Below are 27,939 nucleotides of genomic sequence, written 5' to 3' on the forward strand. Positions count from 1 at the left end.
CATTTGCCCACTCAAGCCGGTTACGACAACGAACTGGAGTCAGGTCGAGACCCCGATGAGGACGACAAGCATGCAGATGAGCTTCCCTGAGATGGTTTCTGACAGTTTGTGCAGAAATTCTTTGGTTATGCAAACCAATTGTTTCTGCAGCTGTCCGAGTGGCTGGTCTCAGACGATCTTGGAGGTGAACATGCTGGATGTGGAGGTCCTGGGCTGGTGTGGTTACACGTGGTCTGCGGTTGTGAGGCTGGTTGGATGTACTGCCAAATTCTCTGAAACACCTTTGGAGATGGCTTATGGTAAAGAAATGAACATTCAATACATGAGCAACAGCTCTGGTTGACATTCCTGCTGTCAGCATGCCAATTGCACGCTCCCTCAAATCTTGCGACATCTGTGGCATTGTGCTGTGTGATAAAACTGCACCTTTCAGAGTGGCCTTTTATTGTGGGCAGTCTAAGGCACACCTGTGCACTAATCATGGTGTCTAATCAGCATCTTGATATGGCACACCTGTGAGGTGGGATGGATTATCTCAGCAAAGGAGAAGTGCTCACTATCACAGATTTAGACTGGTTTGTGAACAATATTTGAGGGAAATGGTGATATTGTGTATGTGGAAAAAGTTTTAGATCTTTGAGTTCATCTCATACAAAATGGGAGCAAAACCAAAAGTGTTGCGTTTATATTTTTGTTGAGTGTATTTTCTATAAAGATATGCAGTTTTATATGGAAACATAAGTTTACATTAGATATTTTGGACTGAAATTATGCTTTGGGGTTAATGAGATGAAGGACTGGTTGCATCTTGTGGAAACATGCATGCCACTGAGTGCCCCTATTCTGCCACTTCTGTTTTCCACTGTGGCCCATAATTTCACAATCTACTGTACACCAATTCATGCAGATTTAGATCTCTGCTTTGTCTATTGGCACGGTGCATGCTGCTTATCTGTATTTTGATAACGCTCTTTCCTTTGCTGCTGACGTCAACATCTGTTCAACAAAGCTTGCAGAATGCATGGAATTCATGCTTTCTACTATTTGCAATGAAGTCATGTTCTTCACACCACTCGAGAATCTATCCAGATGCATGCATACACACAAAAAACTTGCTTAACCTGAAGACAAATGAAGAGATTCTGAATTGGTTGCGATATTGGATGTATGAGCCACTACTGCAATATAGAGATTTGGAGCATAAAAATTCTAACATTTTAAATTGAGTTTGCCACCATAGCTAGGATTGCTGTTGGTATCATCAAAGAATTGCTTGTGTGTCTGTTCAGGACTTTTTGGGTTCATCTATGCGTGTGGCTCTGTGTTTGAAGGCTCTCATGCTTTAGCATTGGTATCTTGATTCCACTTGATTTTTCTCACTTGTATTCTCAGACAGCTCTGTCTCTCTGATTGTCTGTCACAGCTGCATCCCTCAGCTTCCAAACCGCTGACTCGTTTGACTTCATCTTTCACTGCTTCTCCTCTGCTTTGGCTCTTTGTCCAGTGTTACCCTGTGGCTAGTTTGTTGTTATCCATTCCCCCACCACAAGTGAAGAGGATAACGCTTGCAATTAATGCCAGGATGGATCAAGCTGGAACTAGCCAAGACAGAGAGGAAGGGCCTGACAGACCCAGACTCTTTTGTTATTGGCTAAGAATGACATCATCCCTTTTGTGTGGCCACTGGCAGGCCGCGGGCTGGGCACGTGCAGACGAGCTGTGTGGTATTAAAGCTGACTCCCAGCTTACCCCTTCACATGCACACACATCATCCTCTCTACCCCCCACATGGCTCTGAGCATCGCCAGGATCTGCATTAGCTAGCCAAGACAGCAAAGGACACCATTGTGGCTCTTTGTTGGGGAAGTGAATGCAGGAAGCAGGAGAGCTGCACTGAGTGTATTCATGGATGGGCTGCTGCCTCCTCCCTGCCTCACATCCCACTGAGCACTAATAGTCTGCATCCCCCAAGGCGCTGCACTCACCCTCTTTCATAAAAGCTACGAACGCTTCACTGAGCTGAATGAGCACCCATGACCAGCACACCAGCAATCAAAATGGTGTCTTCTTTCTTCTTCCTTTTCACATCCCGTCCCTTCATAATCTCTTTATTAATGTAGGTCAGAGAGGGTTGGCTATATGGTAGGTTAGGTACTGACGGATATTACTGAGGGTAGGATGGCAAGGGATTAGCAAGTAACGGTGCTTCCTCGTGCCTTTTCTGGCAGCCTGGAGGGTAAACGGCTGGTGTCTTGGCTTAAATCTAACTAATCCTCGATGCTAAGCTGAAAGTACAAGACAGCCATAAGGCAGGACCCGAGGTTTTCATTTCCACTGGAAATGCTGAGGAAGTACCCTACCTCCTGAGGAATGCAAAAATGCCAGGCCTCTCAGACTGGCAATGAGATCAGTCTGACACACAGGGAAACAGGAGACAGAAATTAGATTCTCAGGATATTCCATATTGGAATATGTTTAAAATTAAATATATTTACAGTCAGGTCCCTTTTTGTCATTTTGCCTCTATAAATTGCAAACAAGTCGTTCCAAGGTGCTACACATGAGTAAGATTTTAAACCTATCCACCCCCTGAGCAAGCACAATGACAACAGTGGGAAGGAAAAACTCTATTTGTTTTTGGGGGGGTTTTTTTCGTTACAGGAAGAAACCAAGCAGATCACACCCAGTGAGGTGACCAACTGCTTTGGACAGACTAACAAAAACAAAACATCCATCCATCCATCCATCCATCCATTTTCTTCCGCTTCATCCGAGGTCGGGTTGTGGGGGCAGCAGCTCAAGCAAAGCCGCCCAGACCTCCCGATCTACACACACCCACCCCAGCTCCTCCGGGGGAACCCCGAGGTGTTCCCAAGCCAGCTGCGAGACATAGCCCTCCAGTGTGTCCTGGGTCTTCCCCGGGGCCTCCTCCCGATGGGATGTGCCTGGAACACCTCTCCAGCGAGGCGTCCAGGGGGCATCCGAAAAAGATGCACGAGCCACCTCAGCTGGCTCCTTTCCACATGGAGGAGCAGCGGCTCGACTCCGAGCTCCTCCCGAGTGACCGAACTCCTCACCCTATCTCTAAGGGAGCGCCCAGCCACCCTGCGGAAGAAACTCATCTCGGCTGCTTGTATTCGCGGTCCTTTTCTTTCGGTCATGAGCGAAATCTCATGACCATAGGTGAGGGTCGGAACGTCGATCGATCGGTAAAACGAGAGCTTTGCCACCCTGCTCAGTTCTCTCTTCACCACGGTGGTCCGATACAGCGACCGTATCACTGCAGATGCTGCACCAATCCATCTGTCGAGCTCACACTCCATCCGTCCCTCTCTCATGAACAAGACCCCGAGATACTTAAAGTCTTCCACTTGAGACAAGGACACTCCACCAACCTGAAGAGGGCAAAGCACCTTTTTCCGGTCGAGAACCATGGCCTCGGATTTGGAGGTGCTGATTTTCATCCCAGACTCTTCACACTCGGCTGCAAACCGCTCCAGTGCATGCTGAAGGTCTTGATTTGACAAAGCCAACAGAACCACATCGTCCACAAACAGGAGAGACAAGATTCTGTGGTTCCCAAACCGGACCCCCTCTACACCCTGACTGCGCCTAGAAATTCTGTCCATAAAGGTAATGAATGGAACCGGTGACAAAGGGCAGCCCTGGTGGAGGCCAACGTGCACTGGAAACAGGTTTGACTTACTACCGGCAATGCGAACCAAGTTCCTGCTGCGGTCATACAGGGGCCGGATAGCCCTTAACAAAGGACCCCGGACCCCGTACTCTCGGAGCACCACCCACAGGGTGCCTGGGGGGACATGGTCGAACGCCTTCTCCAGGTCCACAAAACACATGTGGACTGGTTGGGCGAACTCCCATGAACCCTCAAGCACCCAATGGAGGGTGTAGAGCTGGTCCAGTGTGCCGCGACCAGGACAAAAACCACACTACTCCTCCTGAATCCAAGGTTCGACTATCGGTTGAATTCTCCTCTCCAGTACTCTGGAATAGACCTTACCGGGGAGGCTGAGGAGTGTGATCCCCCTGTAGTTGGAACACACCCTCCGGTCCCCCTTCTTAAACAGGGGGACCACCACCTCGGTCTGCCAATCCAGAGGCACTGTCTTCGACCACCATGCAATGTTGCAGAGACGTGTCAACCAAGACAGTCCCACAACATCCAGAGACTTAAGGTACTCCGGATGGATTTTATCCACCACAGGAGCCTTGCCATCGAGAAGCTTTCTGACCACCTCGGTGACTTCGGCCTGGGTGATGGATGAGTCCGCCTCTGAGTCCCCACTCTCTGCTTCCTCTTCAGAAGATGTGAAGATGGGATTGAGGAGATCCTCGAAGTATTCCTTCCACCGCCCAACAACATCCCCAGTCAGGGTCACAGTGTTGGTGGAGAGCTGCTTCCGCCTCTGGAGGCGTCGGACGGTTTGCCAGAATTTCTTCGAGGCTGACCAATAGTCCTCCTCCATGGCCTCCACGAACTCCTTCCAGACCCAGGTTTTTGCCTCTGTGACTGCACAGGCTGCAGCACGCTCAGCCTGCCGGTATCTGTCAGCTGCCTCCGGAGTCCCACCTGCCAACAAAGACAAGTAGGACTCCTTCTTCAGCTTGACGGTATCCCTTACTTCCGGCGTCCACCACCGGGTTCGGGGATTGCCGCCGTGACAGGCACCAGAGACCCTGCGACCACAGCTACGAGCGGCTGCATCGACAGTGGAGATGGAGAACATGGTCCACTCGGACTCCATGTCTCCAACCTTCCCCGGGATCTGGAAGAAGCTCTCCTGGAGGTGGGAGTTGAAGACCTCTCTGACAGAGGGTTCCGCCAGTCGTTCCCAGCAGACCCTCACGATATGTTTGGGCCTGCCAGGTCTGACCGGCTTCCTCCCCTCCCAGCGGATCCAACTTACCACCAGGTGGTGATCGGTCATCAGCTCAGCCCGAGACACGTGGCTGAAGGTCAGATGATACGACTACAAAGTCTGTCATCGACCTGCAGCTCAGGGTGTCCTGGTGCCACATGCACTTATGGACACTCTTGTGCTCAAACATGGTGTTCGTGATGGACAAACTGTGGCTAGCACAGAAGTCCAACAACTGAACACCACTCGGGTTCAGATCGAGGAGGCCGTGCTTCCTGATCACCCCCCTCCAGGTCTCACTGTCGCCGCTCACGTCGGCGTTGAAGTTCCCCAGGAGAACAATAGAGTCCCCAGTCGGAGCATTATCTAGTACCCCTCCCAGGGACTCCAAGAAGGTCAGGTACTCTGCACTGCCGCTCGGCCCATAGGCCGAGACAACAATGAGAGACCTGTCCCCGACCTGAAGGCATAGGGATGCAACCCTCTCGTTCACCAGGGTGAACTCCAACACATGGCGACTGAGCTGGGGAGCAATGAGCAATGCTACGCCTGCCTGCCGCCTCTCTCTGTGGTCAATGCCAGAAAAGTGGAGCGCCCAGCCCCTCTCCAGGAGTTGGGTACCAGAGCCCAAGCTGTGCGTGGAGGTGAGCCCGACTATCTCTATTCGTTACCTCTCAACCTCCCTCACAAGCTCAGGCTGCCCCCCCCAGCAAGGTGACATTCCACATCCCAACACACAGAGGTTGTGAGCGCAGACCGGGCCGCCGGGCCACCCACCCTTGACTGCCACACAGTCCCCCATGGCCCCCTCTGCAGGTGGTGAACCCACAGAAGGGCGGGCCCACGTCGCTCTTTCGGGCTGGGCCCTGTGGGCTAAGGCCCGACCACCAGGCACTCGCGCACGACCCCCAACCCCAGGCCTGGCTCCAGGGTGGGGCCCCGGCTCCGCCATACTGGGCAACATTTCAGCCCTTGATTTTATACTGGTCATGGGAGCTTCTGAACTGCTCTTAGTCTGACCCATCTCCTAGGACCTGTTTGCCATGGGAGACCGACCAGGGGCACAAAGCCCCCAACAACGTAGCTCCTCAGATCATCTGGGTACGCAAACTCCCCCACCACGATAAGGTAGCATATCGACTTTCACAACAATTAAATAAAAGAAAAGCACAACAAGAAGTTGTCAAACACACAAAGACAGAAATGTTGCAGCTAAGCAACCATGTACATTTAGAGCCCAGTGTTCACAATGATCGATGACTCAAAAGACAACCAAGAGGTGACGAGCAGAGTCCTAGTAAAATGGACTACAATTGGCAAGTCAGTGGGTGTACGAGGTCTATTAGAAAAGTATCTGACCTTATTATTTTTTTCAAAAACCATATGGATTTGATTCATATGTTTTTACGTCAGCCAAGCTTGAACCTTCGTGCGCATGCGTGAGTTTTTCCACACCTGTTGGTTGTGTCATTCGCCTGTGAGCACGCCTTGTGGGAGGAGTGGTCCACCCCTCTCATTGTTGTTTCATTGCGAGGAAGTGGCGGAATGATTTGGGCTTTTTTTCCATCAGAATTTTTTCAGAAACTGTTAGAGACAAGCAGCTGGAAACCATTCGAAAAATTTATCTGGCTTTCGGTGAAAATTTTACGGGCTTCACAGAGAATAAGGACTGTTACTACAGCTTTAAGGATGCCTCACAATGGTGCACGGCGCACCGCGCTCCGAGCCACCATCGAGAGGCAGAAAGTTGGGACATGCCTATCTCGGCTTTCAATGCTTACTAGCCCAGTGAGTATAAGAGAAATTGTGGAGAGCTGGGCATGTCCCAACTTGTCCCCTGGCACTCCGAAACGGAGGTGTTCCTTTGTCTCGCTCGATCAGCGAATCGGTCCTGACGCGCGAAGCCTCCGCGCGGCTTTCCATGACAAAATCTCTTGTTAAAAGTGAAATCTGCTGGAAAATGGCTGATGTCCAGCTCTTGTGATAACCAGAGAAATTGCTCACGACGGTCCCAGCTCCACACAGCCATCCGTTTAGAAATTATGTGGTGTTTTCTGCCTCTCGATGGCGGCTCGGAGCGCGGCGCGCCGTGCACCATTGTGGGGCGCCCTTAAAGCTGTAGTAACAGTCCTTATTCTCTGTGAAGCCCGTAAAATTTTCACCGAAAGCCAGATAAATTTTTTGAATGGTTTCCAGCTGCTTGTCTCTAACAGTTTCTGAAAAAATTCTGATGGGAAAAAAAGCCCAAATCATTCCGCCATTTCCTCGCAATGAAACGACGACGAGAGGGGTGGACTACTCCTCCCACAAGGCGTGCTCACAGGCGAATGACGCAACCGACAGGTGTGGAAAACTCACGCATGCGCACGAAGGTTCAAGCTTTGCTGACGTAAAAACATATGAATCAAATCCATATGGTTTTTGAAAAAAATAATAAGGTCAGATTTTTTTCTAATAGACCTCATATTGATGCCAAGTCAGTAATTAAAGAAGACCTTCCACAGGTCAGTAATTAAAGAAGACCTTCCACAGATTTTGTCCACATGATGGTCCCCTAACCCATAAGTCCATTCCAGATCTCAAACATCTGCTATGTAGATCTCAACCAGTCCCAGTCCAGGACAGATCCAGGATGGATTGATGGCTAGATGGACGGATCCCTCAAAACATGTCACTGACAGACACCAAGTCCTGACAGGCAACAATTCATTCATAAGGCAAAAATTCATAAACCATATTTCATGAAAATTCAGTAAGGTATGTCTTCTATAATGCATTCCAATTCTAATTCTACTAGTGTATACTAAATATCTAAAAAAGAAGAGTAGAACAGAAGAGTAAAATAGAGTAGAGTAGAGCCACTTAGGTGTCTGGTCTTTACTTTTTGTGGATGGTGCAAAGCTTTGAAGAGAATGATTGATTCTGTATAGATTAAAAAAAATTCACACATACTCTACACTCTCTGCTTTGGGAAACAAAACAGCACATCACAGGTCATGTCTTTGGGAAATACCATACACTCAGTCATGTTTGGTAATAGTATTGGCCCTGACACAGAACTTTCCAGGTATTATAGTACAGTATTTCAAAAGGAAGAACAAGACACGAATGTTTAATGCGTTATCTGCTTTAACAGTCACACAGTCACAGTACTAACATAATGACTCACTCACTGGACTGGTTTCCAGATTGGCCAGAGGGCAAATACTTGGATATTTTTTTTAAGCATATACTTCATTCACATTCTCCAACTTGGCAAGTTCAGACATTCTGATTGGGGTGTTTAAAAAAAAAAAAAAAAAAAAAAAACTCTACAGAGCTTTGATATGTGTTTGCTTTGATGAGGTCATGGTGTGACTCATTGTTTGAAAGATTGCTCTGTTTTGACACACTGTATTTAGTGTCAGACTTGCATTTATAGCACCCAAAATTTGAAATGAGACAAAATAACATTTATGTAAAATTCTGTTTTTTATATCATAGATGGTAAATGTTGGGACAGAAAGCTGGAGGACATGATTCAGAGCTTTGTTGATATGACACATGGCTTTGATTATATACAAAGCACGGAGGATGACAACAGTATAACCAGATTTTTGACCACATGTGGAGACTTTACAGGCTACAGTTTATATTGTGTGTTTGAGAGAGACAGTATTTTCAAACAACAGGCATTTGACGCTCTACGTCAAAAAGTACAGTGTCCAGCGTATGGTGTTGTGTGTGCATTTGTCACTTTTTGCACTAAAGCCTTGCAGAGGGCACTTAAACACCTCCTGTATGATGGCATCCATTATTAATGCAATAACACATGGACATGTTCTGGACACTGTTGGTTTCCATGGCATTTAAGGTCCATTCCTGACCTGTCATGGTGACCTGGGTGACCGTGAAAGGTTAAGTGGTTCACATTTGGACATAATTGATCAAATGTTCAGATCACACAGAATCATATAATTTGGTATTACTGAATCACAAAGATGTAATTAGGGCCCGAGTAGGCAACGTCCTACGAGGACCCTATTGTAATTGCGCTGTTTATTATTATTATTATTATTTATTATTATTATTATTATTCTCACTCTTGAAATCTAAATTTCGGCCTCTTCCCATGCTCAAAAACTCACCAAACTTTCCAAAGTCGTCTGGCCGGATCCGAAATTCGATATTTTGGGGGCGTCGCACATGGTCGCAGAAAAATCGCGAAATACCGCCCCCTAGAAATTTTCAAAAACCCCTCCGCATTGGGCTTTTTTCGTCGTAGCCTCACGAAATTCGGTACACATATTTACCATGCCAGGACGCACAAAAAAGTCTCTTACTGTCATGGTGAAATATCGACAGGAAGTCGGCCATTTTGATTTTAAGTTTCGATTTTGAGCAAATTTTTGCCATTTTTGCCCATTTCCACTACTTACATTTGAACGAACTCGTCCTAGGGATTTTATCCGATCGTCTTCAAATTTGGTCAAAATCATCACAACACAATGGTGATCAAAAGTTATCAAAAGATTCTAATTAAGTCAAAAGGCGTTGCTGCTAGGGGTCGTCAAACTTTGGCGAGCTTTTCGGAGCACGCCATTTCACTTCAAACGGCTGTCACACCCACATACTTCATCGTAGATCCTTCAAACTTGCTGGACATGATGAGGGCTCCGCCCTGAATGTCTACATATCTTACGTTCCCACCTGCGCCATAGTGCCCCCGGTGGTGGCGGGAAATGTCCTATTTTTACTTTAAGAGCTCCTGATGTCACATACTTAACCCAATCAACTTCATTCCACTTCTAAAACATGCAGAACAAATTGATGAACATAGGCGATGAACGCCATGAAGTTACGAGTAACGGCGTCCGTGTGGGGGCGTGCCGAATATTGCCCATTTGCCATGAAATTACGTTCTTCATTTTGACGGCTTTAATTTTGTCACATCATCATGAAAATTGATACACAGGTCGAGCATGACAACCTCTTACAATTCATAGGGGCGTCGCCCATGGGCGGGGCAAAATGCCTCAATAGCGCCCCCTTGAAACTTTCAAAAACCCCTTCACATAGGGGTTTTTTGGAGTAGGGAGATGAAAATTGGTACACATGTGTGACTTTCATAGACGTACAAAAAAGTCTCTTGCACCATGAGTCTACTCCAAACAAGAAGTCAGCCATTTTGAATTTTCTTCTCATTTTGGCGTGATTTCGACATGTTGTATTTGAACGAACTCCTCCCAGGGATTTTGTCCAGTGCACTTCAAATTTCTTTGACAGCATCCAAAGATGATACTGAACAAAAGCTATTGAAAGCTTTTCTCTATGTTGAAGGGTGTGGCCGCTATGGTGCCGCCATTTTGACCCTTTGCCATAGAACATCAAGTCATGATAACTCCTTCATGCTTTGCCTGATTGACTGAAAACTTCACATGTATGATGACGGTTGGCCCCTGAACACACCCAGCCCCTCTGTTTGTACACTGAACGCCCCCTAGTGGATGAACAATCAACATGTCATAACTCCTTGATGCATTGTGTGATTTGTTTAAAATTTTAACTGTGTGATGAGTCGTTACCCCTGCATGCACATGCCCACATGTGGTCACAAGGGCACCCACTGGCCTGGGTAGGCGGTCGCGCGGAACGAGGGCCCGTATATGACTGCTTGCAGTCCTAGTTATTATTATTATTATTATTATTGTTATTCTCACTCTTGAAATCGAAATTTCGGCCTCTTCCCATGCTCAAAAACTCACCAAACTTTCCAAAGTCGTCCGGCCGGATCCGAAATTCGATATTTTGGGGGCCTCGCACATGGTCGCAGAAAAATCACAAAATAGCACCCCCTAGAAATTTTCAAAAACCCCTCCGCATTGGGCTTTTTTCGTCGTAGCCTCACGAAATTCGGTACACATACGAGGGCTGTCAATAAAGTATAGGTCCTTTTTATTTTTTTCAAAAACTATATGGATTTCATTCATATGTTTTTACGTCATACATGCTTGAACCCTTGTGCGCATGCGTGAGTTTTTCCACGCCTGTCGGTGACGTCATTCGCCTGTGAGCACTCCTTGTGGGAGGAGTCGTCCAGCCCCTCGTCGGAATTCCTTTGTCTGAGAAGTTGCTGAGAGACTGGCGCTTTGTTTGATCAAAATTTTTTCTAAACCTGTGAGACACATCGAAGTGGACACGGTTCGAAAAATTAAGCTGGTTTTCAGTGAAAATTTTAACGGCTGATGAGAGATTTTGAGGTGATACTGTCGCGTTAAGGACTTCCCACGGTGCGAGATGTCGCGCAGTGCTCTCAGGCGCCGTCGTCAGCCTGTTTCAAGCTGAAAACCTCCACATTTCAGGCTCTATTGATCCAGGACATCGTGAGAGAACAGAGAAGTTTCAGAAGAAGTCGGTTTCAGCATTTTATCCAGATATTCCACTGTTAAAGGAGATTTTTTTAATGAAAGACGTGCAGACGGGTCCGCGCATCGGGACGCAGCCGGCGCGGTGCGGTGGCACAGGAAAAACACCTCCGTGTTGATAACCATTTGTAAAATCCAGGCGGCTTTTGATGGCTTTCAGTGGAGTGAGTATATGAGAAATTGTTTAACAGCTGGACATGTTCCAACTTGTCCTTAAGGCTTCCAATAGAGGTGTTTTTCCTGTGGCGGAGCGTCGCGGCGGCTACGAGCCGACGCTGCAATCCGTCCGCACGTCTTTCATTAAAAAAATCTCCTTTAACAGTGGAATATCCGGATAAAATGCTGAAACCGACTTCTTCTGAAACTTCTCTGTTCTCTCACGACGTCCTGGATCAATAGAGCCTGAAATGTGGAGGTTTTCATCTTGAAACAGGCTGACGACGGCGCCTGAGAGCGCTGCGCGACGTCTCGCACCGTGGGAAGTCCTTAAAGCATAGACGTACAAAAAAGTCTCTTGCACCATGGGTCTACTCCAAACAGGAAGTCGGCCATTTTGAATTTTCTTCTCATTTTGGCATGATTTCCACATGTTGTATTTGAACGAACTCCTCCTAGGGATTTTGTCCAATGCACTTCAAATTTCTTCCACATCACCCACAGACGACACTGACCAAAAGTTATTGAAAGCTTTTCTTTATGTAGAAGGGTGTGGCCGCTATGGCGCCGCCATTTTGACCCTTCGCCATGGAACATTATACTTAAACAGGTACTGATGTCACATACTTAATACCATCAACTTCCTTCCACTTCGAAAACATGCAGAACAACTTGGTGAACATAGGCGATGATTGCCGTGAACTTACGAGTAATGTATTCTGTGTGGTGGCGTACCGAATATCGCCCTTTGCCATGAAATTACATTCTTCGTTTTGATGGCTTTAATTTTGTCACATCATGAAAATTGATACACAGGTCGAGCATGACAACCTCTTACAATTCATAGGGGCCTCGTCCATGGGCGGGGCAAAGTGCCTCAATAGCTCCCCCTTGAAAATTTCAAAAACCCCTCCCCATAGGGGTTTTTTTTTGGAGTAGGGAGATGAAAATTGGTACACATGTGTGACTTGCATAGACGTACAAAAAAGTCTCTTGCACCATCAGTCTACTCCAAACAGGAAGTCGGCCATTTTGAATTTTCTGCTCATTTTGCAATGATTTCCACATGTTGTATTTGAACGAACTCCTCCTAGGGATTTTGTCCAATGCACTTCAAATTTCTTTGACAGCATCCAGAGATGACACTGACCAAAAGTTATCGAAAGCTTTTCTCTATGTTGAAGGGTGTGGCTGCTATGGTGCCGCCATTTTGACCCTTTGCCATGGAACATCAAGTCATGATAACTCCTTCATGCTTTCCCTGATTGACTTGAAACTTCACATGTATGATGACAGTTGGCCCCTGAACACACCCAGCCCCTCTGTTTATACACTGAGCGCCCCCTAGTGGATGAACAATCAACATGTCATAACTCCTTGATGCATTGTATGATTTGTTTAAAATTTTAACTGTGTGATGACTGGTTGCCCCTGCATGCACATGCCCACATGTGGTCACAACACAACACACTGCCCTGGGTAGGCCGTCACGTGGAACGAGGGCCCGTATATGACTGCTTGCAGTCCTAGTTTGTATTTTTTTTTTTTTTTTCGTTGAGAGGCACTTTACGTCATCCAGCATTTGTTGGTTATACAGGTAGGAAATTAAGATACTTTGAGTAAATAATGCATTTGTTACTATTAAACTATTAAACAATAGGCCTAATGCAACTACACTGTAAAAAATCTGACCAATGTTTACTCAAAAAAATTGTGTCAACAAAGTGATGATGTTGTGTGGGCCGCTGAAGAGGAGGTACTGCTGGCCCACCACCACCAGAGGGCGCCCTGTCTGGAGTGCGGGCTCCAGGCACCAGAGGGCGCTGCCGCCTCACAGGAGCAGCCAGGGTGACAGCTGTCACCCATCACCTGAGACGAGACAGCTGATATCAATCAACAGGGAGGTATATCAGCAGGACGGCATCTCTACCTCATTGCCGAGATATCGCTCTACCAAGGAGGTAACGAACTCAGCCAGTTACTCTATTCTAAGAGTTAATACTTTTTGCTTGTGCTTAAGGTCAGCTGAAGACAGTGTTGGACGTGACTAGATAAGTACTCACCTTCCAATCCTTCAGTGTTGTTTTTGAGAAGAGGTGGAGGTGGTGTTTCCACCCTGTGTGTTGCTGGGTGCAGCCGCACCCACACCTGACTGTTTCTGTTCCTTGCCAGCAGTACCGGATCCGACGAGCAGAGGCAGTGGCCACCTGGGGTTCGGGACTTGGCGGCTCCAGTATCCCCGGGGTTCGGTGGCAGAGGAAATCGGGTGGTTCCGGTTCGACTCGGACAGACGTCTCCTATCGTCGAGCCTGCCCACACGACACCTTTGGAATTCGGTTACTGCTGTATTTGTAATCTGTTGTGTTTGTTGTGTGAGTTCACAACAGTAAAACTTTGTGATTTGACTTTCTCCATTGTCCTTTCATTTGCGCCCCCTGTTGTGGGTCCGTGTTCCTACACTTTCCCAACAGATGAAACCATTGGGAAAGTGTGTCCAAATGTTTGACTGTAATTGACTGTGTAGCTGTAATTTTAGATGAAACCAACAAGATTATGCTCCTACATCTGTTCTTATTAGTAACATATATGATGATAGACTCACATTAATTTTACACAACATACTGGACACAACAGCATCAGCTGCCAGTGCCACTCAGTGACATCATTGGACTCTGTATATGTATCACACCCTCTGTGACTAAAACTGAGAGATCATCTGTCAAGAGAACCACTGTCTGTGGTAACACCCACTATTACAGTCACGTCCTTAAGTGTTTGGACAGTAACACCATTTTTGTAATTTTTGTGGCATTGGAGTTGAAATGAGACAAGATAGACTTTCAGTTTTAATTAAAGGGTTCAACAAAAATATTGCATTGACTGTGATTGCAGTATCTGTGCACAGTTCAAATATTACGATAGACCAGGGGTGGCCAAGTTCGGTCCTCGAGAGCCACCTTCCTGACACTCTTAGTTGTCTCCCTGCTCCAACACACCTGAATCCAATGAAAGGCTCATTAAAAGTCTGCCAACGAGTCTTTCATTGGATTCAGGTGTGTTGGAGCAGGGAGACAATTAAGAGTGTCAGGAAGGTAGCTCTCGAGGACCGAACTTGGCCACCCCTGCGATAGACAATAAATATCAATAAGAAAACCGTTCTGCAGAATAGTCTGTATTTTCTCTAAAGTGCTTTAAATGACACTGCCAGGAAAACCACAGCACAAAAATGCAACTTCAGTTGCATAAACAGTCTGTTGTATCTCTTGGTAATGGAACATGCTGCGACATGCAAACAGCTAATCAATTAACAGGTTACACCATCATCATGAGTCTTCTTGGGCAGGTACAGCAAGAATTATTATTATTTTTGGGGGGGTGGGGGGGGGGGACAAATTATAAATGAGTAAAAAAAAAAATTAGTATATCATCCCCGCCCACATGCCAAAGCCTGCATCAATTTTTTTTTTTAAATTTTTGGCTAATTTCATTGACAGCTAATGCAAGAACCGGCACATCCGCTCAGTGGCGTGTAAGCTTTGGCTGAAGACGACCGAAGTTTACAGAGCCAGGCCCAGAATTTGACCTTTGTTGTCACTGACAACCACACAGTCAATGGCTCCATCTCACACACAGTATGCATGTTTATCATGCTACTAGTGTGCAACACACTGACTGTATTCAACATGGAAACAAGATTTATTTTAAAAATAGCTGATATTTTCAGTTCCTCACTTGGCATGCAGGTGCTGTATGTGTCATCTTTCAGGTTTGAAATGCGATTGTATGTACCTGTTTCTAAGACAAAAAAAAACACCCGCCCTCATCACTTTTTTCTGATGTCAAGGATGATAAACTATTTTTTTTTATGGGGCCATAATTCCATAATTAAAAAATATATATTTATAAACTCCTGCATGTCTTAAAAACAGAAATGGAATTGAACTCCAAGACATATTCGGTAATATAGAAATGTTCATGTGTCCGTTCCCCGACTTGCCTCAAGAAAACTGACTGTAAAAGTGATGCTTTATCTTCACAGTAATCTGTACATTTAGTTTGTACAAATACTTGTGGCCTCTGAAAATGGAGGGACTGTGTATAAAAATGGCTGTCATGCCTAAATGGTTAATGAGATATTTTTGTTGAATGTGTTGATTTAAAGCTGGAAGTCCACGCTACAGTCACATCTTCACTGTGTCATTTCACCTCCAATATGTTGGCATAGAGAGGCAAAATTCTCCAAATAGTCACTGTTCAAATACTTTTAGACCTGGCTGTATTCGTATACAGTGTAGTAAACAGACTGAGAGGAAAGCGGAGCAAAAGATGGTATAAAATATGGGTGAATGAGTCAGGCTTGGAGAAGGAATAATGAAAAATGTAAAAGTTACTGAAAACAAAAACAAAACCTAAAATTAATTGTTGGTTTCTGAATATTCGGTTAATCACTAATGTGCATTCTTTTGTCTCATTCACTGAGAATTGATATTGAGAAAATTGAGTAAAATGCAGGCCCCTTTTTCATAAAGCGACTAAGATTAGTCGACCAACATTAGTCGTCTAATCTCTGTTGCACATAGTCGATGATTTTTACGGGCATAAGTGGCCTCACGAGTGCCGTTGCCAAGAAATGCCTCCAATGCACAAGAGTTTTGTTTACTTCTGGGTTGGTCGTCTGCTACAACCATGGCCGAGTCCGCTGCACCAGAGGAGGGCATTGTTCCTTCTGATTTAGTGGTTGCTGTTTGGAGCTATGATGTCCACGATGAAGAGGATTGTAGGTGGATGGAAGCAGTATCGCTGTTGAACCTTGGCATCCGTAAAGATCTCCAATGGATTATTCCGGTCCCGGAACACCCGCTCCCACCACAAGGCTCTCCTTCCTTCCTGCTTCATCAAGTGGTGGTACATGAAAGCCACCATTTTTTAGGTAAGACACTGAAGTTTTGTCGACTAAAATAAGATTAGCCTCCTCTGTACCAGGCCAAAACTTTAGTCGGCTAACGTGAAACATAGCGCTTTGTGGAACGAATAACGTCAAAAGATTAGTCAACGAAGTGAGTTTAGTCAAATAAACAAGATTAGACTGCTTCATGAAATCAGGCCCTGGGCTATACATAGTCTTTTTAATAAATAAATAAATAATAAATTCATCTTGTTTTCTAAGCCACGCCCCATTTGGTGTTTTGTTGCACATGTAACTGTTTGGGACATGAAACTTTCCACAATGGAATGTCTGATGAAATATTCTGAAGTCTGCCCTTCGAAAAATACTGAAATACTTAATGTAAGTTTGGCTGGTTTCACAATAAAGACCTTTTTTTTTTTCAAAATAAAAGGCGTCACTGTCAGTCTGAACCCCGGCTGCGGTTTGTGCTGTAGCACTGCAGAGGGATGATGGACCCTGTTTGTGATGCTGTAGTCTGACAGGCAGCCCTGTGCTCCTGCAGGTCGTTGACCTCGAACACTGCAGCAAACTCTGCGTATCACACAGTGAACAGGAGGTGCAGCTGTATTCTTCTGTCGCCGTTCAGAGTGCAAAGTGTGGCAGTAGTGGATCAGTCGTGCTCCCACATCTGCACCATCATGCATATATATCAGTGAACTATGGCTGCTGCAGCTTTTCATGTCTCACAGTGACGGTGATGAGAGGCGTAAATTCTGCCTGAAACCTTCAATCATCTGTCACGTTTGTTATCAGCTGGCTAATAAAGAATTTATTTATAGAAGCTTCATTTTATTCGTCTGACTTCTCACGTTCAAGGTGTTTTATCTTAAAGTTAACTCACTTGGTCCACATTGTGTATTTTTAAGATTGCATTTATTTATTTTTTTTATTTTTTGCATGAGCAGCACAGTTTTCAGCGTTGTGCAGCCGATGGGCGTTTGCACTGCTGCATGTGTGTGTGTGTGTCTGTACGTGTTTGTTTGACTGCGCATGTGTGTACAGATAAAGTCTGGCAATCCTCAGGAGCTGAAGCTCCTAAAATAAACCTGATCCTATTAGGATTATTAGTTAAAATTATCCAAGGATATTAGATGGAGGATATAGGGGATTTAAAATAAAAGAGAAATGGGAAGAGGAGCAGATAAGATGAATGAAGCAGAATCTGTTTAATTAGACAGATGAATAAAGGAAGAAATGCTTCATATCTCACATACATCATACACAAACATTTTTTTATTAACAGCAGTGAATTTTTTGCTGTCTTTTAGCCTCACTTGAAATATTAGGTTAATCATGTCACTGGACTATCTCAAGGACTCGAATCCTCTCTTCCTTCTTCTTTCCTCTTTTGCATCGTTTATGTCTTCTGCTCGGCGCCCTGATACTCCAGTACTCCTGGCCTCATCCTTCTCCCACTGGCCCTCCTTCCTCCTCGCTCTCTACCTCTCCTGTCTAGTGGCGGCTCAATGATGCTGTGATTCATAGCTGCAGTAGGCTCTGCCTGATGGTCATGTGACCAAATCCTGCCTGACAACATAGAGAACAACACAGGCGCGTGCACACGCCCATGCACATGTCGTACGTGTGTGCGCATGCTCATAAATCTCGTCTTTCTTCCATAGTCTTATACGGTGAAAACGACGTCACACTGAAATTTTTAAGCATTGCAGATGCAGTGTGTTCATTGTAAAAAAAAAAAAAAAAAAGTCTAGAATTGGCTGTAGTGTGCATTATCTCAGTGTTGCAGTCTCAAGAATGGGATGAAGTTGGAAAACTGGTGTGGTGTTAAGGTGGGAATGACACCTTAACACCACACCAGCCTTCCAGCCTGTTTGAACTTAAAACATGCACGTTTTCATGGTGGAAGTAACCCTATGAATTGGAAGAAAGCCATTAAGACACAAGGGTGAGCAGCATGGTTTCTTTAGAACCGAAGCTATATTCCAACCTTTTTTCTGTTTTACTATGCTGGAAAACTGTGATTTGTCTCTGCTGCCCAAAATAAGTCCAAAAACAGTGTTTAGTCTGATATTATACCTAATAATGTCAGCCTCCAGTTTACAGAGGCCATGTCTTCAACCAGACTATGACAGAAGCATAATACGAGGTCTATTAGAAAAGTATCCGACCTTATTATTTTTTTCAAAAACCATATGGATTTGAATCACGTGTGATTACATCAGACATGCTTGAACCCTCGTGGGCATGCGAGAGTTTATTCACGCCTGTCGGTTACGTCATTCGCCTGTGGGCAGTCTTTGAGTGAGGAGTGGCCCACCCTCTCGTCGATTTTTTTCATTGTTTAGGAATGGCTCAGAGACTGCTGCTTTGTTTGATAAAAACTTTTTCAAAACTGTAAGGCACAACTGAGTGGACACCATTCGATAAATTCAGCTGGTTTTTGGTAAAAATTTTAACGGCTGATGAGAGATTTTGGTCTGTAACTGTCGCTTTAAGGACTGACGGCGATTTGCGCTTCGAGGCGGCAGCGTCTCACCGTTTCAAGTTGAAAACTTCCACATTTCAGGCTCTGTTGACCCAGGAAGTCGTCAGAGAACAGAGAACTTTCAGAAGAAGTCGGCATGAGGAGTTTATTCGGACATTCCATTGTTAACGGACATTTTGTAATGAAAGAACGTGTGGGCAGAGTTGCATGTCGGGCCGGACCCGACCGCGGGGGGTTGCGACAGGAAAAACACCTCCGTTGGAAACCTTAACGGGCAAGTTGGAACATGCCCAAGCTGTTAAACAATTTCTCAGTTACTCACTTGTTGAAAGCCATCAAAAGCCGCCTGAATTTTACAAATGGTTTTCAACACGGAGGTGTTTTCCTGTCGCGGCGCACACAGATTTGCCGAGTCGTCACGGAAACAACTCGGCGAATTTGCGCGCACGTCTTTCATTACAAAATGTCCTTAAACAGTGGAATGTCCGCATAAAGTCCTCATGCCGCCTCTTCTGAATCTTCTCTGTTCTCTCACGACGTCCTGGGTGAATTAAGCCTTAAATTAGGATGTTTTCAGGTCGAAACAGGCCGACGACGGCGCCTGGAAGAGCTGCACGACGTCCCGCTGCGTGGGAAGTCCTTACACCGACAGAAACACCCCATAATCTCTCATCAGCCATTAAACTTTTCACCGAAAACCAGCTTAATTTCTCAAATAGGGTCCACTCGGATATTCCTCACAGGTCCAGAAAAAATGTTGATAAAGCAACGCGCGCCGTCTCGAGCAGCGTGTGAAACAAAGGAATTCAGCCAAGAGGGCGGGACCACATCTCACTCAAGGCCTGCCCACAGGGAAATGACGTCACCGACGCGTGAAAAAACTCACGCATGCGCACGAGGGTTCAAGCATGATTGGTGTAATCGCATGTCATTCAAATCCATATAGTTAAAAAAAAAATAAAAGGGTCGGTTTATTATCTAATAGACCACGTATACTAATTCAACAGATTAGAGGATTATGCAGCATGAGCTGTTTCCATCAACATTCTGTTCCAATTTACCTCAAATCACTTCAAATGATGTGGCTCAGTGACTGCTGTGCATGGACTCACTGCTCCAGTGTATCAGTGTATAAATGATTTTTCAAAGCAGTAAATGTCACCCTGACTGCCTGCCGAATCAAAGGTGTGCTTCACATTGGTCAACAGTCCTGATTATGTATTTTTGATTGAATTTGCTTTTCCTTGTTAGTTGTTTCCTGATGTGTATTGGGGCATCAGCACATTGCAAGTTTTATTATGGTGGCAGCTCATGTTCGCTTAGCACCGATATGTCTTCTACCAAATGGTGAACAGGTGCATTTACTGGAACAAAACAAAATAATGACATGCAGCTGAAAACACATATTAGGATGAACTGTTTAGTTATTGGCTATGCAGTTGGACAGATCCTCCAATGTATTATACTGACCAAATTTTCAATCGTAGCAGTAAAATATGCCAGTACAATGGGTACGCCATTGGATATATTGAATTTTTACAACCTGCTTAGAAAATGCTTCTCGCAGATTTTGTAAAGTCTGCAGTTTAAAACTAATTTATAGACCAGGTTTCGATTCCATGCATGAGGTCCCAAACCTACCATCCCTGGTTCTCAAGACCAGGCACCTAAGTGGCTCTACTCTATTCTATTCTTCTTTTTTAGATATTTAGATATACATTAGTATACACTAATAGCGTTCTACCTTAGAATTGAAATGTATTATAGAAGACATACCTTACTGAATTTTCATGAGCTTCGGTGTTCTTGTCTGTGTCCTTTGAGAAGACTCTTCACCTGCATCATCCCAGACCCTCCAGCTGGAGATGTGTACCAGCCTACGTAGGCTGTAGAAGTAACCTTACAGACTGGCATCCCGTCCACAGGGAAGCATGGACTCATCTGCTTCATGCTTCCCTGAATACAGAAGTATTTTTTTCCTCTATCTTTTTCCTTTTCTTTCTTTTATTGTTGTTTATGCACCAAGATCAAATTCTTTGTATGTGAGAACTTACTTGACAATAAATTCGATTCTGACTCTGATTCTGATTAGCACCTTAGCGCTTGTGTCGTACGTACTTATTTCAGTTTACCGTGTTTGTTTATTGCTCTTCAATGCCATACTTGACTAAGTATTTTATGGTATTCATCAGACTGTTAGGAGATAGGACACATTTGAAAGCCTTTGGATGGGTTCTTTAATTTTGCTTACTTGTCTCCATTCTGCCAGTCAGTGTGTTCCTGTCAGTTCAGAAAATGGCATAATAGTTCGAGCACCCTAACCTGCATATCAGCTGTATTCTCTACACCTGCATACAGTATACAGTCGACCTCTGGGAATTTACATTTTCAAGTAGGAAAATGGACATTTTTTTTACTGTTACACCTCTGGTTTTTCCTAAATGCATATTTAAAAAGTTATGAAGAATACATGCTTGTGATTCCACTCTTCTTCTTTTGTTCCACATTGTCAGAGGCTTGGAACTCTTTCAGAAATTGTTCAGAAAATCTACTCTCTTCCTTGCCGTTTGTGCAGGTGGAGCTCGGCAGAAAGCACGAGGTGGTGGTTTATGACCAAAGTTCCAAAGAGGCGGGACATTTGTCCAAAGACGGCTTTGTGCACATTCTCATGGGAAAGTTGGAGGACACCTTCCATAAAGTTTCTCTGCTCACGGGTATGCTCACCCTTACATGTACATGCATGTGACTGTTTGGTTTTATGTGTGTTAATTGTCAATCTTGTCACAATGGGTGTGGCATTGCGTTTGAGTGAACAAAAGATGCTCTCCGTGAACCGTGATTGCATAAATATCAGCGTATCATAAGTGGGTGTGCCTTCCCACATCTTTCGCTGATTTTATTTAATTTTTTTTATGTTTGTCATGACACACTTTGGTCAGCAGATGTCACTCAAGCACATCATCCACAAGTGTTCATGTTCCCAGATGGGATTGCCCTAGTCATTCGCTGAATAGGCAGCAATCAGACGTATGTGGTATATGTGGAAATCAGAAAAGCTGCCTCGATAGAAATCCTCTCTGATGACTCTTTGATGTTTAAGCTTCAGTGCAGCATTTCTCCAACCCAACACCCCTAAAATAAAGCTGAAGCTTAAGTTCCAATCCTCTGGCCCTATTCGTTGCAGTTATTATCCTGTCATAGCGTCCACTAAGCAGGCTAAGACTTATAATTGAGCCTCAGCATGCCTGTTAATAGCCTCGTTGAGTTAATAACATCTCGATTGTGGAGGCCCCAGCTTTTTAAGGGACGATATAGGAGCGCATGTCAGCCCAGGCTTATGAATCTGTCCCAAATGTGTCAGCACAGAAAGGAAACTGTAATCTACCTCACTCAGGATTGGAAACGAGACTTCAGAGGTGGGCTGCTCAGGCAAATCTCTGAGTTGCTGTCCTCCCTGTGTTACCGCATCCCATTCTTTGCCTCCTCCGCTGTCTCTCCCTCTGCTGGAAGATTAATGCTTTTCCATGAGTTGCTCAAAGATGCAGAGTCGCCTCAAAGCAGCCAGACTCTGCAGAGGTGCGCAGGCTTGCATATGTCACACCCACATATTCTGTGTTTATGCACACAAGGATACGTGCACACACTTTCACAGCCATGCATAATGTCACATGCACACAAATATACAGATTGTGTTCATGCACCTATCCTTCCCTGTGGATGATCCCTTGTCAGTGATTTTTTTCTATTCCTCATCACTCCTCTCAGTTTACCCTTGCTACTTAAAAAAAAAAAAACTTCTATTCCACTCTGCTCTTTTCTGCTGTTTCCACGACAACAGAGGCAGAAAATATCCCCCAGAAGGACTCAGCCAATGGCAACGGCTGTTGTTTGGGTGTCTATATTATCAGGGTCAGTGGAGCTAGCAGCCAGTCTGTGCACATTTGAAGTTTGTGTATATTCATGCGTCCATGTGTGGGTAGATGGGAGTGCATTGCATGTTGATAAATGCTTGCTTGTTTGTTTGCATGCATACAATTGTGCATGATGTCATGTGAATGAGCTCTGCGGAGCCTGTTTGTCTGTGTCAAAGGAAGCTGCGGAGCTTTCATCAGAGGGGAAGAACAAGCAGAAATGGCTGGAATCTTAATTAGAAAATGTGTGACATCACAGGGCTCATTTCTAAACAGCAACAGGGAGATAAAGCATTAATTGTTATGGTTAGGATTTGGTCTGATTTCATGCTGTAGGTTTTAAGAATGCAGTTGTTATGGTGTCAGTTTAGGTAAGTGTTTATCAAATCAATGCCCCTGTACCTGTAAGTGAATCAGGGCTCCAACTATCAGCTACCGTATTTTCCGGACTATAAGTCGCACCAGCCATTTTATCCATTATAAACAAAAATAAACCATAAATAAGTCACACTGGCCTACAAGTTGCATGGACATACAGGTATGTTAACATGAAAAGTACAGATGATAATATTGTGACAGCTACCGTTTTCGGATGCATATTTCACTAGTCGTAACTTAATCTGCAGAGTATGATTTTCTTTTTGGTGGCATTTTTTCGGGCCTTCTCCGTTGTCTTGTTAAGTTATCAGTAATGTTGAAATTTTTATTTTTCTATGGTAGTCAGAAGTCGCAGCAACAGTCACACAAGCTTTGAGCGCCCTCTCGTGAGCTGCATTTTACCTACGGATATGTTTTTATTTTGCAGACCACATTGCGAGCCGAACCATAACCCACACCATCGCTGAATGGTACTTTTCTGACATATTACCCTCCTGTGGACCATAGTACACACCAGGTGTTTGCTGCTGATGTTCGTGCAGCACCTACCTGCGCAGCTCATGACCTCCCCGTGGTGTCGACGCCAGCTCCTTCCAAGTGCAGACGCTAATCCTCCGCCGTCGCTCACCCAGTGCTTCCACGCAGCTCTCAGCATCAACTTAAACACTCTGCTCACACTGATATCCAAGGGTTGAAGCTGTTTTGTTAGCCCTCCCGGAATAACAGCAAGCACCGTGTTCGTCTGCTTCACACGCTGTTTCACAATCATTGTCTGGGTGAGGTGAGGAATACGCGTCCAATGTTCTGTTCTCTGATTGGTTATTGCGACCAGTGTGACCTATAGGGTGGCCGCCATACTACAGTGCCCATGATGCATTGCATTTCCGTTTCCGGTGGCCATTTTAAAACATAGTGCGACTCTGTCACGTAAAATTGTTTTATTACGGTAAATTAATTGAGAATCTACTGGTATATTTTTCATTTCTAAGTCGCTCTGGAGTATAGGTCGCACCCCCGGCCAAAACATGTAAAAAAGTGTGACTTATAGTCCGAAAAATATGGTAGATTCTTTTTATTGTGTCTCATCAATATAGATACACAGGGAATTATGCTGTTGTGTGGGTGTGTGTAGACATGTTTTGAACACAGTACCTCAAATTTAGTAAGGGAAGCCGGGGCACAGTGGATCATAAATGTTTTGTGGCAGCATAAACACATTATGCATAGGTTCAGGTCATTCTATTGTGGATTTAATACAGCAAGTTATTGTTTATAAGGCTGTGTTATTTATGTCTCCCCAAGTGTAATTTACAGGTGTTTAAAATTGATTTTAAAATTTTTGATTCACTGTGCCCCGGACACTAATTCACAGGGCACAGTGAATCAACTTAGAATATAATGAAAAAACACATGATTAGAAAGATTTCTTTAACATTATTAAATATATGCTGATGCATATACAAACTATAATCCAGCAAACCAGCTATGTAATGTGTGAGTGTCTTATATAGTGACATAAGTCCTTTACAAACTATTATAAATGCAACTGTCATAATTTCTGTTCAAATGTGAAAACAGTTGTTTATATAGACAAATTATAGAAATAATTCATGGAAAAATTAATGTATAAGCTTCAACAAGTAATATTTGTCATCCACTTGAAACTGGGGCTTAATAAATCACTTTCGAGACTGATTCACTGTGCCCCGATTCACTGTGCTCTGGGTGCATGTGGCACATGAGTCATGTTACCAAATAGCTGTCAGGGACTGAGGTGGCGAGGCACAGCGGGCGGATGGACACAAATGCATGACTCAGATGTGGGTTAAGGAAAAGGCTTTATCCAAAAAACAGGCTCAGGTCGATACACAGGGTCACAAGCAGGCAGGCGGCAGTACAGACAGTGTAGAGGCGGCGGCATGGTCAGTGACAAGCAGAGTTCCAGCACGAGCAAACAGGTGTATCAGAGAAGGCAAAAACGTAGTCAAAAAACAAGCAGGGTTCAGGCACAGAGAAGCAGGGGGTTTAAATCAGAGGATAATCAGGGCGTGATGATATGCAGGTGCAGGAAAGAAGGCGTGGCTGAGTGAGACGAGTGGAGTAAAGAAGGCGTGGCTGAGTGAGACGAGTGGAGTAAAGAAGGCCTGGCTGAGTGAGACGAGTGGAGTGACAGGTGGGCGTGTCAGACAAAAGCAGGAAAAAGAGGAATATGACAGTGACAGAACAAATGTTAAACAATAAGGAAATAATGATACCTAGAATACAAATGTGGTAACAGAATAAACAAAGGCAGGAACAGAACAGAATATTAAAGGCTGGACCTAACCTAGTGTTATGTGCAGACGCAGGTTGAGGAGCGGACCAACGTCTGACCGAACCCAGCGCTAAATAACCAGAAAGCGGTTCCACAAACAAAACGGTTTTATTTCCCCTCCAGTGCAATAATTAGTGTACAACATAAATATTTGGTTTGTCTGGCGGAGTGAAGGACGGCGCGCTCTCCAGCGCCCAAAAGGATCGAAGCCTCGGCGCTTCTGGACTCAGATTCACCGCCAGACACCCCCCAGGTGGACACGACAAACTGACTCTGTGAAGGATGGAAAAAGGTGAGGTAAGTCAACAGAGCTACAGCAAATATCCTTCAGAGGCACACACTATCAGCAACACATTCAGGTCTGAATTTAAGCTTTATGTAAATGAGCAGCTTCGCACAACAGGTGGAGGATCATCAGTCCGTACGCCACGGCAGTGAGAAGCAAACTGCACAATTCTCATCAATGTTCAAATATACTGCGTAACAGAATGCCAAATTACTATTAACGATCATTCAGACAATAATCACCTCTGATGTGTGCTGACAGCATGTGTCCCTCACCCGTCCTCCTTCACAGGCACGATGTGTCAAACCCTGGCGCGGTCCTCAGCGTTTCACAAACAAACGTCACAAGATCGAGTTCCCGGCAATTCTGCTTGAACCACTCATGGCTTAAATGCAGAACGCCATCTCATTATCTGCTTCAGCTGAAAGTCTTTAAGTTTGCACGTGAACATCCTCCACAGGTACAGCTAATAATGCTGATGAGGGTGAAGGACTCTTCTGCCAGCACCTTCTCCACAGATAAAAACCAGTTTGCATACCACCTGGAGAGCAAAGAAAATAAAACAACACAAAAACATCCAGCCAAACCCCCCAACACACAACACCTAGATGAGAACTCAACATGTGGCAGGAGTGTACAGAAAACCCTGATTTACAAATGTGCTCAAGACAGTGACTGAATAACCAGAAAGTAAAGGATGAAGACTAAACTAGAACAGAACTCAATAAGTGGCTGAAGTGTAACAGATAATCCTCAAAACTTAATGTGATAACACAGTATGACTAAATAAAAAGCAGAGACTAAACTATAACAGAACTTAACGTGGCTGAAGTGTAACAGATCATAAAACCAAGACCAAAGTGGAAGAAACAGAAAATAAACAGTCAGGGTCAGACAGAAGGACAAAGAGAGGGAAACAGACAGAGACTGGGGGACAAAACCAGATTCGGGGCAGGTCCAGGGCTAAAACCTGACAATAGCTGATAGTCTGGAGAAGACATAACCCATGCTCATCAGCTGGACGGGATAGTCTTCTAACTAATAACAAGTTTTTGGGCCACCTTTCCTCAGTTGTGAGAAATAAATACAAAGACACTGACATCCACAAAGTTTACTTTGATAGGAAAAACTGACTTTACTTGCCACTTAGTTTTACCCTTAAGTATCCAAAAACAAAACACTAATTTATAAAGGGGATGTCTTTATGCATAAAAATATGGCATAACTTCTGCAAATATATATGTAGTTTTGCATATATAGCTACTGATTTACTGTGCCCTGTGATTCACCGTGCCCCGGTTTCCCCTACATGTTAGATGCTTGAGATTAACAATACCTGTAACCTGGAGGTTTCTTCCTGTTAAAAGGGAGTTTTTCCTTCCCACTGTAGCCAAGTGCTTGCTCACAGGGGGTCGTTTTGACCGTTGGGGTTTTACATCATTATTGTATGGCCTTGCCTTACAATATAAAGCGCCTTGGGGCAACTGTTTGTTGTGATTTGGCGCTATATAAAAAAAAAATTGATTGATTGATTGATTGATTGAACCTGTAAAATGTAGATAAGATGATTAGAATCTGAGGGAGTTCTGTCCATAAATTTGTAGATGAATGAGGGAAATTTTGATTGGATACCAAGTGCCTTTTTTAATTAATTTCTCAAATATTGTTGCAATGAATTTTACAGTGCTAAAATAACCACTTCCTAGAGCCTCAGCAGATGTCTTCAGGGGTATTTTTTTGCAAACATCTCTCTCAAACTAAAATATATCCAGTTTACAGTGTTGTAAAGTTGTATATAAATAGTAAATCCCTTCGGATGCTCCCTTGTTTGCACAAGGTGGATCTGCATGTTGAATTGTCACAGGTTTTACGCCAGATGCCCTTTCTGATGCAACTCCACATTACAAGGAGAAATGTGGCAGGGGTGGGATTTGAACCTGGAGCTTTCTGAACTGAAACCAAGCGCATTAACCACTTGGCCACATCTATAAATAAAGCAACATATTCTCACATCATGACAAGTTGGTAACAAAGACTACTTGTGAATTTTTCTTACTCAGTAAATAATTTCAGTAATATATCATTAAAATGGATGATCACCAGCTAATCAGTTGGTCTTTGTCTGTTTTTCTTTCATCTTTTATGTACTTAAACATTTATACGTTGCAGGTAGTATTTGCGAAAAGATCCTTCCTCTTTTTCAGCATACCCACTAC

At 44.4% G+C, this 27,939-nt stretch overlaps 1 protein-coding gene across 2 annotated transcripts in view; it reads left to right on the forward strand.

Annotated features, from left to right (window-relative positions):
* dusp8a (dual specificity phosphatase 8a) overlaps positions 1 to 27,939 on the forward strand; it is a 109,771-nt gene that overhangs the window by 38,334 nt on the left and 43,498 nt on the right. For both annotated transcript variants that reach the window (XM_034176899.1, XM_034176900.1), the window contains exon 3: positions 21,410 to 21,548. In XM_034176899.1, the coding sequence (XP_034032790.1) occupies positions 21,410 to 21,548 (139 nt within the window). The remainder of the gene's footprint in view (positions 1 to 21,409; positions 21,549 to 27,939) is intronic.

This window comes from Thalassophryne amazonica, chromosome 8 (assembly GCF_902500255.1).
Source record: "Thalassophryne amazonica chromosome 8, fThaAma1.1, whole genome shotgun sequence".
Classification (NCBI taxonomy): domain Eukaryota; kingdom Metazoa; phylum Chordata; class Actinopteri; order Batrachoidiformes; family Batrachoididae; genus Thalassophryne; species Thalassophryne amazonica.